Below are 18325 nucleotides of genomic sequence, written 5' to 3'. Positions count from 1 at the left end.
TTGAAAGCGGAGATTTTTGGGTGTCTTAATTGAAAGAAAAAAATGAAAAGAAAAAGACACTGGCGTTCTTACATATGGGCATGATACAATGTACCCTGCTTAATATATAGCAATAGGTTTTACAGCTTAGAAAAGGAAAATAAAAAAACGGAATTTTTGTTTGTTTGAATATTTATTAATTTTGGTGCCTTTAGTGTCATTTTCATTTTCCGTTCTATAAAAGATGGAAAACATTTATGACACCCAACAATTTCGTTGCAGCACTTGGAAAGTTTTTTATGTATCTTTTCTCATTTCATATTTTCTCGACATTAATTGTACAACAGTGTGTTTGGATGAAGGAAATGAATTTGGGATTTTTATAAAAGTTAGAATTTCTAAATTGACATGAATTAATTCCCGTGTTTGGATTAAAAAAAACATAGAAATTTAAAAATTCTTGTGGAAAAAAATGGAATATTGCAGTCATAAATCCCAACTTTAAATTCTATCTAAAAGTAGTTATTTCTCAAATTCCAAGAGAAATTGAGTTTCTAAAAAAGATAACTTTACAAATAAAGGTTAATTTCCTTATTTTAAATCCGTCACCCCAACAAGAAACTTCACAAATTCTAGAACATTAATTTCCTTCAATTTAAATTCCATCATTTATAAATCTTTTTTTACTTTTTAATTTTCTCATCCAAACGCATCATAAATAAACTTACTTCTGTTGTAAATGCATGAGTTGGTGGATGACCACCATACCTCTTAATATTCCACCGTTCGATTTTATGTAACCTATGCACTAAGTATTTGTAATTAGTACTTGTAACCTATAGGTATATTGTAAATGATGGTATTCAATCTTCTATCTTGTAAGCCTATAAATAGGTGGTTCTACCAAAGATTAAGAAAGGAAAAAACATGGTGAAGCTTTATCTTTAGCATATCACTTCTCTCTGCATTTTCTCCCTCTAGTTTTATAACACGTTATCAGCACGACATTGCTCTTGGTATGTTTTCTTTCTTTGAATTTTCTTTCTTCTTATATGAGCTAGAGTCATCACATGGTATAGAGTTTCTTTGTACTCACCATCAGACTTCATCATGCTTGTTTAAGAAAAAAATTCTTATTCTTATTACACATGAATATAATGCCATGTTTTTGTTTTTATTTGTTTGTTTATTTAATTTTAAGTATGATCTTAATTATTATGATGAGTTTGAATTATACAAAAGATCAGGGGCCCGAAGTTCCGTGATCCTCATCATATAACTAGATTAGGATATAGAGTCCTTTTGATCGAATCAGAACCTGAAGTTCTTTGATTCCAAATAATTGAGGGCGTGAAGTTCCGCGAATTTAAAGAGCACATAAGGACATAAAACTCCTCGATTTTGTATTAACCAAAATCAGAATTCCATGAGGCCTACATATGTCAAGAACTTGAACCAGAAGTTTCGAGTGCATATACATCAATTTGAGTATGAAGTTCAAAGCACAACTATTAATTCAATTTATTTAGATCTACGTATTCGTACCTGAAGTTTCGAATATATATTGATATGAACCTGAAGTTCATAGTTTTTCATGGATCTTAATACTATATATGAACTTGAAGTTCATTACTTATTTGTGCCTATATGAACCTGAATTGGTTGGAAATCCAATTCTTAAACTTGTAGTTTTATCTACATATTGAATCCACATTAATATTGGATTATCTTGGAATTTCATAATCTTTAATTGATTTATTTTATTCCTTGTTTATACCACTTTACTTATTTTATTATATTTTATTTTATTTGTGTTAGGTTATTAATTAATTTCGTTTTATAATGGTAATGTTTTGTATTATCGCCCCAATATTGATAGCCAGAGGCGTCTATTGGAGAAACTTCCTACTTTCTTTTGTGGGTAGGAAGTTTATGATGTTATGAACCAAAAGTTCTTGAGGCCCCAATATTACACAACTATTATAGTTGAAGATTATGATGTCATGAACTAGAAGTTCATTGACCGAATAACTTTTATGTTGTGACATGACTATCTTGGCAATCCATGTCCCACAATGATGCATAAGATTTGTATAAATTTGTAAGGACATCGTTTAAAGACTCAAATTATTGTCTTGTCCAACAATATCATTACAAAGAACGCTCACAAATAAAAGCTGTCATAAGATCATCTCAGTCAAAAATTGACTTTGAGCCATCTTTCCTGAAATAATTCAAGGGGATATTTGTGAGCCTATACAACATCTAATTATGGATCACTTCACCAGTTTTACTGAATGTGCCTACTAAAATGGTCACATATTTGATAACGACTGTGAGTTTATTTTCCTACATTTTGAGACAATTTTCCCGCCGTTATGGGGAGAAATGACAATTCCTAAAGAACGTCGTGAAATAGTGTTGAATCAATCCGCTTTTGTCTCATCAAGATAATACATATATAAGTTGTACATATGCTAACATAGATTGATATTCTCGTATCTCAATCCATTAACATGGTGACTATATATATAATGCATGCCTGAAGCACGTCAGAAATATAGGTTCTAAAGACTTAACTCCTCAGAAATGGAGATTATTTGAAAAATTCAAGCCCTATAAAAAATAACGCTCTATAGGAGTTTATGATCCACATATTCTAAATAATTCATTGTAAAAGAGATGTTTGTCCCATAAGTGACAACATAAGCCCCTGAAGAGGCATTGGTACCCCAAAGCAATGAGATGATTATAAATTATGCATGTGCATGCACATAAGAATTGTGGGATCACAAATTGATGATACATTTGGTTTATTAGTAGCTACTACAATCATTAAGGGCTATGATTATATTAAATCACGTTTCATGAATGTTGACAAGTTAAGTGATTGGCCAAAAATGGAAATAGGCAATTCCATTTATCATAAATAAGAAGAGTTGGATATTGAACCTATAACTCAAACACCAAATTACAAATGTTCAGTATGAAGGTTACGAATTGGTGTTTGTAAAGTGAAATAAGATCACTAATATGACATAAGGTTTTCTGGGAGAGACATGTGGTTTTAGTCTCCAATCTCATCGTAAATGCATCCACATTTCTATAAGTGCGGTTGTTACTTTAACACAAAACTTATAGTATGTGTTAAATGCATATTTATTAAGACTATATGGTACATGAAAATCCTCAAAGCTCATGAAATATTTGAGATATATCGGATGAAGCAACCTCTTGAAGGATATAAAGTACCACAATATTCTTAATTAAGAGTTAACACTAAGAGTTTGAGTATTTTGAATTCAAATTTGATATTGTTGTAACATATTCTAACTACTAAATTAGTTGTTGGTACTCCTAAAGATTTCAATCATTTGAAAAGTGAAAAGCAGGTTGAATAGTGTGATAGATGATCATGTATGAAGACAATGTTGCTTGTATTGCTCAAATCAGAGAAGGAGAGATATTAATCAGGGGGAGATATCAATCAGGGGGAGCATCCCAATTCTACTACATTCAAGGCAGATGCACGTTGTACTCTTTTTCCCTTCGACTAGGTTTTTGTCCCACTGGATTTTTCCTAGCAAGGTTTTAACGAGGCAATATAAGCTCATCCAACACCATATCAATGATTCAGAAGAAAGTTTCACTCTTTTTCCCTTCGCTTTGGTTTTGTCCCACTGGGTTTTTCAAGCAAGGTTTTTAATGAGGAAACAATGTTATTATATGGTGGACATCCAAGGGGGAGTGTTGTAAATGCATGAGTTGGTGGATGACCACCATACCTCTTAATATTCCACCGTTGGATTTTATGTAACCTATGCACTAAGTATTTGTAATTAGTACTTGTAACCTATAGGTATATTGTAAATGATGGTATTCAATCTTCTATCTTGTAAGCCTATAAATAGGTGGTTCTACCAAAGATTAAGAGATGAATAAACATGGTGAAGCTTTATCTTTAGCATATCACTTCTCTCTACATTTTCTCCCTCTAGTTTTATAACAACTTCAAAGCCTAGCAATTATTGTCATTTTTTTAATCCAATTTTGCTCAAAACTTAATTATTAATGATGTAGCTTAGGGTTTAAACCCTAAAAATATTTATGTTGTACCTCACCCTAAACCCTAAAACACTACTGTACTTGGATAGGCCTCAATAACCAAATCATACCTTTGTTCAAGCTGCCCCTTCTTACCACAAAGATACTGCAACTAAGATAAATACGCATCATGCCAACGGCATCTAGTCCAATGAAAAAGGGTATTAACTTGCAGACTAGTAAGGTGTTCACAATCTCTTAAGATAAAACACGTGCTACCAAAGACTCTAAAATAAGACACATTGGGTTTCTTACCTTTCCAAAGCACATAGGGAGTTTGTTTGGCACCATACCTCAAAAACTCCCTGTTTGAGATGTAACAAGCTGTATTTACAGCTTTAGCCCAAAAATGTTTAACAAAATTTTTGCTATTGAGCATCACCCTAGCCATCTCAACAGGAACTCTTTTTTTTTTTCTCTCCACAACACCATTTTGCTGAGGTGTAATAGGTGCAGAGAACTTATGCTTAATTCTCATCACCTCACCAAATTTTAAAAACTGAGAATTCTCAAACTCAGAACCATGATCTGTTCTAATTCTAACAAGAGGCAGATGACTCGTCATCTTAACTTTTTTATAAAAGATGGTAGACAGATTTAAACCTTTGAAAGGTTTCTGATTTTTCAAGAAAGAATGAGACCTAAATAAACCCAAAGAAGTCATCTACAATGGATATGATGTATACCTTGCCACCAAGGGAAAATGTTTGGACAAGACCAACAAGATAAATATGAACAAGTTCAAAAGAACATGAAATTTTGTTGATCACCCAAGATTCAAAGCACTGTGAGAGAGATGATTGAAAGACATGCATGCAAGGACCACATTTAAAAATTATAAAACAAATGAATCCTAATAAAACAAAAGAACAAGGTGCAAATGCATGACAATATATCTAGACTCCATGAAGCACACACAAACAAGAGAATGGTCTAGATACATAAAATAAAGAAACTAGTCACCAACATGAGGAAGAACATGGTCTTCCTTTTTGATCCAAACTTGCTTCACTTTTGAGACTTTATGAGGCAAAAAGATCACCTTAGGAATTTTGACAACTTTATAAAGAAGATCATTCACTTGAGTTTGAAGTGAGTCATCATTTACTTTTTTGAAATGAACAAAAGACTTTTTCTCAAAATTCCTAAGCTCAAAACACTTTGGTCTTATGTGTCCTAATGTGCCACAATGATGGCAAGTAGGAATGAACCTTTTTGGTTTTGGGAAACCAAATTTTGCAAGTGAAGAATGTTTATCCCTTTTACAAAGAACAGCAAGCTTACATGTTTTAAGAGATGAAACATGGTTCTTCAAGCCATTTGCATTGGTTGCTCTAGACACATTCCTTAGAGCATTACACCTAGGTCGAATGTGACCTTTCACACCACAATGGTGACAAGTAGGAATGAATCTTTGAGTTCTAGTTGGCTCTAAAACATTAAACTTTGTATTTGACTCCTTGACAAATGTGGTCAAAGGAGGAGGAACACATAAACTAGAACAACCATAACCATAACCAGTTTTGTCTCCATGAACCTTACCCATATTCAACATTTTATCCACTTTTTTAGCCCTATGGTAAGCTTGATCATCGTGTCATTTGACTCAATTATCTGAGTCAACAAATTCTTGTTGGAGGCTTGGACAATCAAGTTGTTTTCCTTAAGCACATTCACTTGGTTTGAAATGACATTTTTAATGACAATCAATGAATCCCATTCACTCTCCAAGGTCTCAACATTTTCACTCAATTCATTATTTGCTTCTTTAAAAGTGCAATTAAGAATTTCCAGGTTCTTTACCTTCCTTTCAAGTAAGAGATTTCTTTCCTTAAGCTTGGAAGTTTCAGTAAAAAGGACATCATACTTTTCACACATACCCAAGTATGACTGGTCATCCTGTTCCTTGTATGACTGGTCATCATGTTCCCTGTATGACTGGTCATCCTGCCTATCATCTCCAGATACAGATTCATTTCCTGAATCAGATTTTCCTTCCTTAACTACATGAACTCTAGAAAGGCTAGAGTTATGAACAGAACCTACAAGGGCAAAATTATTTGCCTCTTCATAAGATGAAGTGATATAGTTATTGGAATCATCACTATCATTATCACTCCATTGTGCACTAATTGACTCTTCTCTCCCATTAGACTCAGTCATGTGGTTATTTGCACATTCTACATCAATGTGACCAGCACCACCACATAGATAGCACTTTACAAGACCTTTCAAAAAATTCCTCTCTTTAAGAACATTGTCTTGAGACACACATGTAGACGAACGAGGAAGATGTTGACAATTCCTAGTGACTTTGGTTTTATCTTTGACAACCCTTCTATATTTCTTAACAAACAAGGCAAGCTCATCATGAATGCAAGAAGCAGTTTGATCCATTTTTATGTTTACACACCTAATACCAATTAGCACCCAAATGATCTCTCTATTTATGTTAAGAGTTGATGCTCTGATACCAATTGAAATTGGTACTTAGGTGATGAGGGGTAAACTTAAAAGATATTCAACCAAGAACGCAACAAACTTCACACACTCTAGACCTTGACCAAATACTCTTATGACTAGTGAACTGTCAGATATGAATTATACCAAACAATAACATACATAGAACATACCAAGATGTACCTGCAAGCCTAGAGAATTACTAGTGACAACCTAGGCACTCAGAAGGACTCGTCAATCTAGGCATCCCCTGTGCTAGCAACAACTATGGTGAAAGTGTGTGAAGATAGCATAATCAAGCAAACACCAAATAGCAGATAATGATGACTAGTCAACTACAAGGATACAAACCCAGAATTCATACGATGACTAGTCAACCACTAAGAACACAAACCCAGAATTCATATGATGACTAGTCAACCACAATTCATACGATGACGAGTCAACCACCAAGAACACAAACCCAGAATTCATACGATGACCAGTCAACCACCAAAAACACAAACCCAGAAAAATTACAGAGATGTAATCAGAAATTGTTCACCTAGAAACCCACCATTGGGAAAAACTGGGGGTCATCAACTGACCAGGCAATCTACTAAGTAGAAAAAGATTCTTACAAAGGAAGACAAGCAAGCTCAAGAAAAACCTAGATCTATTTAGGAAGATGAGCTATACCTCCTTTGTGCAATCTTCTTCTCCAACTTAGCACAGCTTGAAGCTCAGTTCTTCATGGCAGTGGCAGCTCCTTCTCCAGCTCATTCATCCCATGGCACCAGCTTGCAAGCTCTAACTCAAACAGAAACGAAAAATTGGATTCAAAGGAGAATGACCAATTTCCTCAAGAAACCATACTCTTGAATAAATCAGTCATGAATCTGACCTAGATATAAATGAGAGAGTGTTTTAAGTAGCTAGATGCAGATTTGTATTTCAAATGCAGTTTTTCAAAAAGAAATCAATTGGGAAAAACTCATAGATGAAATATATGGTTCTCTCTTGAGGAAGAAGAAGCGAAAGATGCCAAGCCAAACTTTCTAAAATTTCCACCCAAAAGAGACGACTACCCAAAGAGGAATTCCTTTGCCTTTACAGACAAAAATTCCCTTAGGTCAGAATCACACATGGCAGCAGAGAGAGAAAAGAGAATAGGACAAAAAAGTTGGTTATCCAGCTGGAAATCCTACAGAGCAAGGATGACTAGTCATACAAGAAACAAATGACTAGTCATTATTTTATGAAAACAGTTTAATGGAATGTTATGCAATGCACAATTTACTTTGTCAATTTGCTTAACCTCCATAGGATTGTTATTAGTTAAGAACACCTAGAGAAGCTATTCTCAATCTAAACTTGAGCTTGATAAATAACAATAGAAATCCTATTACAAAGTTGTCAAGGGAAGCCAAAAGAAAAACTCAAAATGCATACATTAACAGTAATAACAGTAGAAAGGACAAAGTTACAGTTCATTACAAAGAGTTAATTAATTAATTACCTTGATAGTGTTTTGGGAGCATAATTGCAGACAGAGATGCGTTATAAAGATCCAAGATTACAAATGAAGATTTCTTAGTCTCCTTGTTCAACTCTTCAACTTTTTGACGCAAAATCTGGTTATGGAAAATTGAAACCAAACTGGCAACTTCACTACAATTCTGATATGAAAGAAAGGAAGTCATGCGGGGCAGACATCCCAGGGGCCCTATTGCTGTAACAGCAATTTTTCTCACTCTCAACCCATGTATGCGCTCTAAATCCACAGCAAGCTGCTTAATAATGGATTTAGTGACCACTGCGAAATCCTGAAGATATGATAATTGTGCAGTACAATAATAGTTAAGTAAAATTTTAGAAATGTCACATGAACTTATACATTATTTTATATTTTCTTACGTTAGAGAAAAACTTAAGAGATGTCATCTCGATTTTTTTAAATCCATGATTTAACTCCATATGCTAACTCTGTTATAGAATCTATTAAAGAAAATCATGTGTTATACACGTCTCACTTAAATTATTAAAGAAAAAGAAAAGAAAAAAAAGGCTTTCCGACTTGCCTACATTGCATGCATGTCAACAAACAGATAGAGTTAACTTAACCACTTACCTCAGTGTGGTTGCCAAGATAAGCAGCGTAGTCGTTACCCGCAACTGATACGAGAGCAATGGACGAGTTAACGACGTCGTTTTTGGTACTATAGAGTTTTTGTTCAAGCAGCTGTTGGAAAAAGTCGATTTGGGTGGTCAAGTTTGGTCCACGAAACACTCTATCAAAAACACCTGTCCCTCCATATGCAAAGTTCATCCCAGACCCTAGTTTTGATTTCTTCACAAATTTTCTCAACGTGCAAGGCACTGGAGATCTTATGCCCAAAAAGGAAGCTGCAATATATTGCAACATCTCAGAGAGGCATTTCATAAAACAAAATTAAAATAAAATAAAATACTGGTTTTTTTCTTGTTTCCTTTTTGTTTTTAGAATTTGGTTAAACAAATAATAATGCAATTACAAATTAAAATATAGACAAAATCATGCACTCAAAATCCCAATCTAGTAGTAAGAGCATCTACAGTTAGGGGTGTATTTTTGATTTAACATCCTCTTTAACATCCTCCAGAGGGTATAAATATGATTTTTACTCCAATAGGGAATATGTAAATTCAAAGATATATATTTAATTTTCTTGTCAAAATTCGTTTTTGTGTGTTTTTTTTCCCCAAATGAATAGACCTAAAAATATTTATATAATGTATATTTGAATTGTCCATGCTTAAATAATAAGAAAAATTAGGTTTTAGACATAATTAACTTTATTAATTAGTTTGTAAGATATTGGATATTTTGGTTTTAGTTTTAATACCTAGGAAAAAATTACTATTTTGGATTAGCCCAAAGAGAGGCCCAGATTCGTTGGCCCATTTGTAAACCTATACAGTAAATGACGCTTTTGCTCCTGAATGTTTAAACAAGGCGCGACTTCTCTGTTTCGTTTTCGTTCTCGTTCGTTTGGCAGCAGCTTCGTGTTCTTCTCTGTTTCGTCTTCGAGCTCAGTTGTTTGGCAGCAGATTTCGTTCGTTTGGCAGGCAAATTTCGTTCGACGACGAGCAGCAACGACGACGAGCAGAAACCACCACCAACAACGACAACCATTGACGACTATCGAAGCGATTTTCACTCTCTTGGGAAAAAAACAGTAAGAAAATGACCATCTAACACAGATTTGTCTTCGATTTTAGGGATTACACATTTTTGCTGTTGTTCTTTATGCAATGCAGTTTTTGGAAAAATGAATGAATCGTTGGATTCAAAACTACTCTTTGTTTAGGTTTTGCTTCGTTTATAGGGATTAACCATTCAAAATCGTTGGATTCAAAATTTCTGGTTGTTTGTACTAAATTTTGAACCAGAAACTGCAATGCAGTTTCTGGTTCCATAATTCAATTTCAGAGTGCTTTTTGCTAGGGTTTATGGGAATATTATAACTGCTCATGAAGTCAAACGTGTTTTCATATTCAGTACTGTCTTTGCATTTTGATTTCTGGTTGTTTGTAGCAAATTTTGAACCAGAAACTGCAATGCAGTTTCTGGTTCCATAATTCAATTTCAGAGTGCTTTTTGCTAGGGTTTATGGGAATGTTATAACTGCTCATGAAGTCAAACGTGTTTTGATATTCTGTTTTTGTTTGTTGTTTTGTTTGCATTTTCAAGGCTAATGGAGGTGTGTGTCATTGCCAAGTGCACATATAAGTCGGAAACCATCATGTTTTCAGTTTCATCAGAGTCATCCATGGTTGATATTTTGAAGACTTTGTGTCTGAGGTTTAGGGGTTTGCAGTTGGGTTGTTTCACATTACGGTATTCGGTGCCCAGTTATCCGAGTTGTTTTCTAGAAACGGATAGCGATTTGGACTTGATGAGGACATTTTTGTTGATATCAAATGAGAAGACTATTGATATTTTAGTGAAGGATTTATGCGGGAGCAGTGAATATAGTGGTGATTTTTGTGTAAATAAGGAGTTGATAGCATGTGAAAAGGGCGAGTCATCATGTTCTAGTACTGTCGAAGACAGAAACGAGTTTTTGGGCAGGTCGAAGAGAGCAAGTGCTAAGCCTTTGTTGTCGAATGAGTGGGAGACATACATACATCATGTGGGGCATAAGTTTGACGGTGGTGCAGAGGAGTTCTGGTTGAAATTGTGCAAGTACGCTCTTGAAGTAGGATTTAATTTTGAATATGCCGGCAATGACAAGAAGCGGGTGGTTGCTGTTTGTTCGAATAAGAAATTGGAGGGTTGCAGCTGGCGTGTTTATGCTTCTCGTTGTGAAGCTACTGGCAGTTTTGTAATTCGGACGTTAAATAATGTTCATACATGTGCGGGTCGGATACGAGAATCAAAGAGTAAGATGATGAGGTCTCGTGTGGTGTCCTCCCTCATTGTGGACAGAATTCGTGCAAAACCAGAGCTGAAGCCAGTTGAGATTATACACGAGTTCAAAGATTATTATGGTATAGACATTTCATACTACCACGCATGGTTTGGCAAAGAGTTAGCTAAATTGGACGTTCACGGTGATGAGTCGAAGTCCTTCAACGAGTTAGTGTGGTATGTGGACGCCGTAAAGGAAACTAACACTGGTTCTCTCTGCACTCTTGATTGTGAAGCTGGAATTAATCGCTTTCGACGGTTTTTTGTGTCTTTTGGCGGTTGCATTGCTGGATTTCAATATTGCATACCCTTGTTGTTCATTGATGCTACGTTTTTGAAGAGCAAGTACAAGGGGCAGCTTCTGTGTGCTTCGGGAAAGAATGGAAATCAAGGTATGGTTACTGTAATGTATTGCAGATTTTCATTTGTTGCAATTTTTAGCAGAAACTGCATTGCAGTTTCCCTTTTTTGAGCAGATTTGTTTTCATAAACTGCACTGCAGTTTCCCTTTTTTGCTTATACTTGTGCTTTTGGTTTTGTTTTGCAGGGTTTTATCCTCTAGCTTTTGGAGTTGTTGATTCTGAGACAGAGGAGAATTGGACTTGGTTTCTTCAACATAAACTGCACTGCAGCTTCCTTTTTTTGCTTATACTTGTGCTTTTGGTTTTGTTTTGCAGGGTTTTATCCTCTAGCTTTTGGAGTTGTTGATTCTGAGACAGAGGAGAATTGGACTTGGTTTCTTCAACATTTGGCTTCTATATTGCTACCGATGGGGAGAGTGGTGACCTTTTTCTCGGACCGCAATCAAGGTTTGTTAAATGCAATGCGGTTTGTGTTTCCCGGATGGCCTCATTCTTACTGTTATTATCACCTCAAACAGAATTTGATATCAAAGTACCCGAAGTCAGGTTATGGGAAACTGCTCCAAGACCGTGTTATCAATTTATTTAGTAGATGCGCATATGCTGTTACGGAGGAAGAGTTTAAGGTAGCAATGGAGGAGTTGGTGATTGTTGGGAGTTCGAAAGTGAAGACATTTATATCTGATTTGTCTAGAGATCACTATGCCAACGCATTTTTCAAAGGAATGCGTTATGGGGAGATGGCAAACAGTTTAGCGGAGTCCTTTAATAATTGGGTTGGTGTGTTTCGAGATTTGCCGGTGCTACCTTTGATAGAAGGGATTCGACAGAAATTGATGGTATTGAATTCTCAACGAAGAATTGAAGCGGAGAAGTGGACAACAGTTTTGTGTCCGGAGATGGAGACTAGACTCTATGAAAATGCGGAGGCCGGTAGGACTTGGGCAGTTCGTCGTTCTAATAGCACTGTTTTTGAAGTATTTGCTGATTATTCTGTGATGGTTGATCTCGAGCAAAGGACTTGTTCTTGCCGTCTTTGGCAAATTGACGGTTTTCCTTGCACACATGCGGTGGCTGCAATCCTAGCAAAGAGAGATTCAGTTTATGATTACGTGGAGTGTTACTACAAAACCGACTTCTTTCGAAAAGCCTATGAGAGTCCTATTTTTCCTATTCCAGATATTGGGAAAGGATTGGGCAGCAATGGTTCTGCCGCTGGAGTTGTGCTTCCGCCAATTACAAAGAGGCCAGCCGGAAGACCACCAACAAAGAGGATCAAAGTTTTTGGTGAATTTAAAAGGCCATTGAAATGCAGTCGGTGCAGTGTTGCTGGGCACAATAGGAAGACTTGCAAGGCTATTATATGAACACTCCTTCTCATTTGACAATTTTTTATTTTAGATATGGTTTAGCGAATATATAGTCAGTTTCTGCGTTGCACTTTTTGCAAAAACTGTATTGCAGTTTTAGTTGCTTGTAATTGGCTACACCGCGTCTAATTGGATATTGTGATTCTTTTTTGAAGTTAATGAAAATTATACAATTGTTTAATGAGTGGATATTCGTTTTCGACTGCCATTCAATGCTTGTTTTCAGATTTTGAGCAGATTTTGTTGCAGAAACTGCATTGCAGTTTCTGTTTATTTCAGATTTTGTTGCAAAAACTGCATTGCAGTTTCTGTTTATTTCAGATTTCTGTTTATTTCAGATTTTGAGCAGATTTTGTTGCAGATTATGAGCAGAAACTACATTTCAATGCTGACCTACTTAAATGTGTTTTGAACAAAGTTTTAGTACTTTGATTATGGCTTTGGCTTTTGGGTTCTTTTCACATTTTTGGATATTGTGATTCTTTTTTGAAGTTAATGAAAATTATACAATTGTTTAATGAGTGGATATTCGTTTTCGACTGCCATTCAATGCTTGTTTTCAGATTTTGAGCAGATTTTGTTGCAGAAACTGCATTGCAGTTTCTGTTTATTTCAGATTTTGTTGCAGAAACTGCATTGCAGTTTCTGTTTATTTCAGATTTTGAGCAGCTTTTGTTGCAGATTATGAGCAGAAACTACATTTCAATGCTGACCTACTTAAATGTGTTTTGAACAAAGTTTTAGTACTTTGATTATGGCTTTGGCTTTTGGGTTCTTTTCACATTTTTGGATATTGTGATTCTTTTTTGAAGTTAATGAAAATTATACAATTGTTTAATGAGTGGATATTCGTTTTCGACTGCCATTCAATGCTTGTTTTCAGATTTTGAGCAGATTTTGTTGCAGAAACTGCAATGCAGTTTCTGTTTATTTCAGATTTTGTTGCAGAAACTGCATTGCAGTTTGTTTGTTTCCTTTTGGTTTTGTTGCATCCTGTTCCAAGATTATATTACAGTTTATATATGTATAGGAAATATGTTCTCATATACCATAACTAGAAATATTTACAAACATCCACAAGAATTAAGATACATATTGTCTTGAGTTAACGAAAGGCAAATCACTAGAGACGATTAATTACACAGTTTTTGTGGTGTAGGAGTTTTGTGACATATTGTGCTCGATATTCATTCATGAATTTCTTGTCCACGCTTTTTGGAATGGGCTGTCCTTGTACAATTTTATCCATATAGAACATGACGAACATGCCGCAATCCAATCTGCAAATGAAATACGAGATTAGTTTTTTTTGCTTTTGAATGATTTCAAACTGTAATGAATAGTTGAGTAGACACAATTCTTACGAAGATGCACTTTGTTGAGCACATTCCATGTCATCCTCAAATGGAAACTGCAATGGATTTTGCATAACCCATTTGAGAGTGAGTTCTTCATTTGGAGTCAAATCTTTTTGTACAAGTGTTGGGGGCCCTTCCTTTTGCTTCACAAGTGTTGGTTTTTTTTTTTGTTTCTATGAACACTCGTGCTTGAGGTCTTATATATTCTAGCCACCCTTCAACAATATTAACCTGTTTAAAGAAGAAGAAAAAAAGAGAAAAAGAAATGGTAATCAGTGCATTGCATATTATAGTTTTGGTCTGAAATTAGGCAGTATGTATAATACAGAAACTGCAATGCAGTTTCTGTTTGTGTTTGTGCTGAGAAATTAAGACAGTTTCATTTCAGTTACAAAGTTTCGAGCAATGTCAATGCACCTTTCTTCTTTTCTACGTCCCAACGATCTAAGTGGATTGTAGTGTCTCCACTAGTGTTGGTTTTTTTTTTGTTTCTATGAACACTCGTGCTTGAGGTCTTATATATTCTAGCCACCCTTCAACAATATTAACCTGTTTAAAGAAGAAGAAAAAAAGAGAAAAAGAAATGGTAATCAGTGCATTGCATATTATAGTTTTGGTCTGAAATTAGGCAGTATGTATAATACAGAAACTGCAATGCAGTTTCTGTTTGTGTTTGTGCTGAGAAATTAAGACAGTTTCATTCCACTTACAAAGTTTCGAGCAATGTCAATGCACCTTTCTTCTTTTCTACGTCCCAACGATCTAAGTGGATTGTAGTGTCTCCACTTTCGTTCATTTTTGTGAAATGTGAGAAGTGTGAAGTGGAACTCTTCTTGTGAAATAATTGGGAAGAAAAGAACATTGCATTTCCCGAGTTTTTCAAGTAAGGGTTCATACAGGAACCTGTGCCAAGATGGCTCTAGGAAGCTTTGCATGTAAGCCTGATATCACAGAATGGCAATTTGTTAGTATATATTTTTTCGAAAACTGCAGTGCATTGTCTGTTTAAACAATTTTGAATTTTCAAAATAATACTTACCCAAGTCCATGTGGACATGTACTGTGGACTCTCTGTCTGCATGGGCTCTATTTTATCCTCCTCTATTTGGATATAGGCCTCAATAACCTGTTTCACATTGATTGGAGAAAAATGGAATTATAAATGGGGAATATAGGTAGCACAAATAAAAAATACAGTGCAGTGTGTGTTATAGAATTGGTAAATACTTACGTTTTGTGACAGTTCCAGGTCCCATACAATATCTTTGAGATCATGGTTTGTCACTTTCTCATCATTGAGTCCTGCCCAAAAGATATCACTGTGGATTCGAATACATGAAATTCACAAGATTAGTTTTAGTTTAATTGTAATTAAAAGATGAAAGAATTGTTATTTTGGAATAGAGATGTTACCGAAGTTGAGTGCTTAAGTAGTGTTTTTCAATGCTTTCCCTGTCCGGCTTTGGAATTTTCTGCCACACCTTTTTCTGACCCCATCCTAGTTTTTTCTTTGTTTGCTTTTTTTGTGCTTCATCTTCATCACTTGATTGTTGTAGATCCACAGGTATTGAATCATTAAGGCTCGTTCCTTTAGGGGGGTCAGGAATTGGATTTGTGGCATCGGGCTGAGATGCCTCTTGTGTTAACTGCAGATTGAAAGGAAACTAATTAGAAACTTCATTCGATAAAACAGAAACTGCAATGCAGTTTCCATTTCTGTAAAGCAGATAACACACTGCATTGCAGGAAACGGAAACTGCATTGCAGTTTCTGTTTCTGCAATGCAGAAAATAGAAAAAAACAGCAGCTTGAACTAATTGCATACCTCCTCGGAAGAGATAAGCTTGAATTGTGGTAGTTCTTCATCATCCTTTTTTGCCTCCTTTTTTGTTTTCTTATTTTTTTCGTACACATAGCAAGATGCTTGAAGCCTCTTTCTTTCTCTGTTCTTCACCCTTTGTACTCTTGAAGGAACATCAGGTGTTGGAGCATCTTGCTTCTTCTCTTCTTCTCTCTCTTCTTGTTGCTTCTCTTCTTCTTTCTTTTCTTCTTCTTTCTCTTCAACTGGTTGTGTTGGTTGTTTTGTAGGCAGATCCATCTCCATTTCAAAGATTGTTGGGTCTGACAACAAGCTTTCAATTTCTGCCTTGTACTTTTCTTGAATCTCCTTTTTCTTGGAAATCTTCTCCATGTCAATACCAGTTTCCTTGCCTTCCAATTCTGCAATCCTCCTTTTCAGATTTTGTATTTCATTAAGCTGAACTGTAGATTCCACTGTCATGGTGGCAGTCACACATTCTTCATTATCTAATTTCTCTATGTATGTTGCCAACTCCACTTCCAGCTCCTTTGATCTCTTTTCTGCTTGGATAAATATATCCCACAATTCCTTCATTTTCTTCTCACTGTCTTCATTCTTTTCATCCTTCCACAGTTGTAATCTTTCTGGGCAAACGAAGCTAGGATCTTGTTGTTGGCGGTAGTTGATTTGGTCTGTCATGGACTTCACCAAGAGGTCTTGAATTGCATCATCAGGTTTTCCCTCATCATCTTCTTTTTCTTTTTCCTGCATATTGAACAGAAACTAATTAGAAACTGCATTGCATTGGAGGAAACGAAAACTGAAATGCATAATTCACTGTTTAGAGATTCTTATACCTTGTCAAGAGGGTCTCCCTCTTCTCCGGTAGTTTTTCTCTTTTTATATGTTTTCAAAATACCCTGTACAATGAGATTGAATGATTCAGAAACTGCATTGGATAAAATGCAAACTGCAATGTAGAAAACACAAACTGCAATGCACTGTATACAGATTTCAATTACCTTCTCAACAGTGTCTTCCTCTTCCCTGGTAGTTTTTCGCTTTTTAGGAGTTTTGAAAATACCCTGTACAATGAGAATGATTTAGCATGGATTCACATTCAAGATACATTAAAACAGAACATGCGATAAATTGCATACCTCGATGTCATTCAAGTCCTTTATTTGGTTGAATCTTGTGTGGAGTTCCACAAGACTCCATTTAAGAATGGCAGGAGTTTCTTTCTCCTTGCCAAGGATTGGTTGTATGATGTTTGTCCTCTCACACAGTAGAAACTGCACAGTTCAAAAACAAGATATATCAGAAATTAGGTTGGAAACTGCATAGGATAAAACAGAAACTGCATTGCAGTTTCCATTTACTGCAGTTTCCATTTCTGCATTGCAGTAAATGGAAACTGCATTGCACTAAATGGAAACTGCATTGCCTAAAACTCAAAATGCATTGCATAAGCCACTGTTTACTTACCAATATTAGGATAGTGCAACCCGAAACAGCTCCTATAGAGGCTTCTCCTCCCTTCTTTGCTTTTGCTTTTGCTTTTGCGGTCAAGGATTCATTCATGTAGTCTGAAACAGCTCTTGCCCACGAATAGCTTGAAAGTGTGTCTAGATTCACGCAGTGCTCAAATAATTTCCAATGCAAAGTAGATGAAGAGTTGGAAAAAAGGAATGTCATGCACAGCAGAATCAATATTAGGCTGACCACCTCCTTGTCGTAATCAACTTCTTCTTCTTCTTCTTCTTCAGCTTCTTTCTTTTCTTTTCCTTTGTTCGTTTTTTTCTTTTGCTCTGTCTTTGCCTTTTCTTTCTTCGGTTGGTTTGCCAAGGCAATTGTCTTTTGTAATTCTGCTTCTACCTGGTTTTTTGAAGGTTTTCCCTTTTCTCCAAAGTGCCTTGTTCTGAAGGTAGCAGTGTACCTATCATTGACAAGTTTGACAGATTTGCCTTCATTTGGCAGTCCTAGAATCTGAGTCACTGCATTGCTTGTGATTTGGAACGATTTGGTTCCAAATTTGAAGGACTTTGTATCCGGATCAAATGTCTTGAGCAGCTGTGCTAAGTCAATGTCCGACTTATTCATGTTATTCATGTCAATTCTCTGGCGGTAAAACAGCTCGATCAAGTTCCAGAAAGGGGTTTTCTTGAGAAGCTTCTTCTGCCTTTCATTGAGCTTGTCCTTTATGTCTCTAATGATGCTGTTGAAAGCATAGGCATTGCACCGAAATTGGACATAGTCCGGGTGCTTTGCTTTCCGATCATAGTTTGGCTTTGGCTTTGTTTTGATCCTTTGAGCCATCGTTTTGATTCTGCGCTTTGGGTGGGTTTTCAGCTTCATTCTTTTGTGGTGACATTTCTTGTTCCATTTTGTGGATATGCACTGCAGTTTTGTGGGCAAATCTGCAACAACAACCAGAAACTGCTGCTCAAAATTTGATG

General features: G+C 35.7%; 2 protein-coding genes and 1 long non-coding RNA gene across 6 annotated transcripts in view; all 3 read right to left on the bottom strand.

The window, feature by feature from the left end:
- LOC18787785 (GDSL esterase/lipase At5g03610) overlaps positions 7710-18325 on the bottom strand; it is a 12513-nt gene continuing 1897 nt past the window's right edge. The window contains exons 3-5 of the mRNA XM_007221182.2: positions 8654-8928; positions 8042-8348; positions 7710-7726 (exon numbers count right to left, since the gene is read on the bottom strand). Of these exons, the coding sequence (XP_007221244.2) occupies positions 7710-7726; positions 8042-8348; positions 8654-8928 (599 nt within the window). The remainder of the gene's footprint in view (positions 7727-8041; positions 8349-8653; positions 8929-18325) is intronic.
- On the bottom strand, positions 14235-15585 carry LOC109947056. 4 transcript variants are annotated; one of them, XR_002270060.1, is made up of 4 exons: positions 15297-15585; positions 14776-15191; positions 14458-14614; positions 14235-14296 (listed from the first exon to the last, which is right to left on the bottom strand). It is a non-coding gene; the product is annotated as an uncharacterized LOC109947056 (long non-coding RNA). The 4 variants fall into 4 exon arrangements; XR_002270059.1 differs by having other exon boundaries at positions 14458-15006; positions 15105-15191; XR_002270058.1 differs by having other exon boundaries at positions 14458-15191.
- On the bottom strand, positions 16520-17529 carry LOC109947055. Its single transcript, XM_020556430.1, has 3 exons — positions 17355-17529; positions 17027-17161; positions 16520-16951 (listed from the first exon to the last, which is right to left on the bottom strand). Exons 1-3 carry the CDS (start codon positions 17448-17450, stop codon positions 16718-16720), a joined length of 465 nt encoding a protein of 154 aa, XP_020412019.1. The 5' UTR covers positions 17451-17529; the 3' UTR covers positions 16520-16717.

The sequence above is a fragment of the Prunus persica genome, chromosome G2, assembly GCF_000346465.2.
Source record: "Prunus persica cultivar Lovell chromosome G2, Prunus_persica_NCBIv2, whole genome shotgun sequence".
Lineage (NCBI taxonomy): Eukaryota > Viridiplantae > Streptophyta > Magnoliopsida > Rosales > Rosaceae > Prunus > Prunus persica.
Note: the sequence above shows the minus strand (reverse complement) of the source record. Positions and strands in the feature narration are given on the sequence as shown.

Bases quoted from the DNA above. Each gene is read 5' to 3' on its own strand.
- LOC109947055 (XM_020556430.1), bottom strand. From the start codon at position 17,450: ATGAATGAATCCTTGACCGCAAAAGCAAAAGCAAAAGCAAAGAAGGGA. The intron at 17,162-17,354 runs GTAAGTAAACAG...TGAACTGTGCAG, and splicing joins GTTGCACTATCCTAATATTG to TTTCTACTGTGTGAGAGGAC. The intron at 16,952-17,026 runs GTATGCAATTTA...CTCATTGTACAG, and splicing joins AGGACTTGAATGACATCGAG to GGTATTTTCAAAACTCCTAA.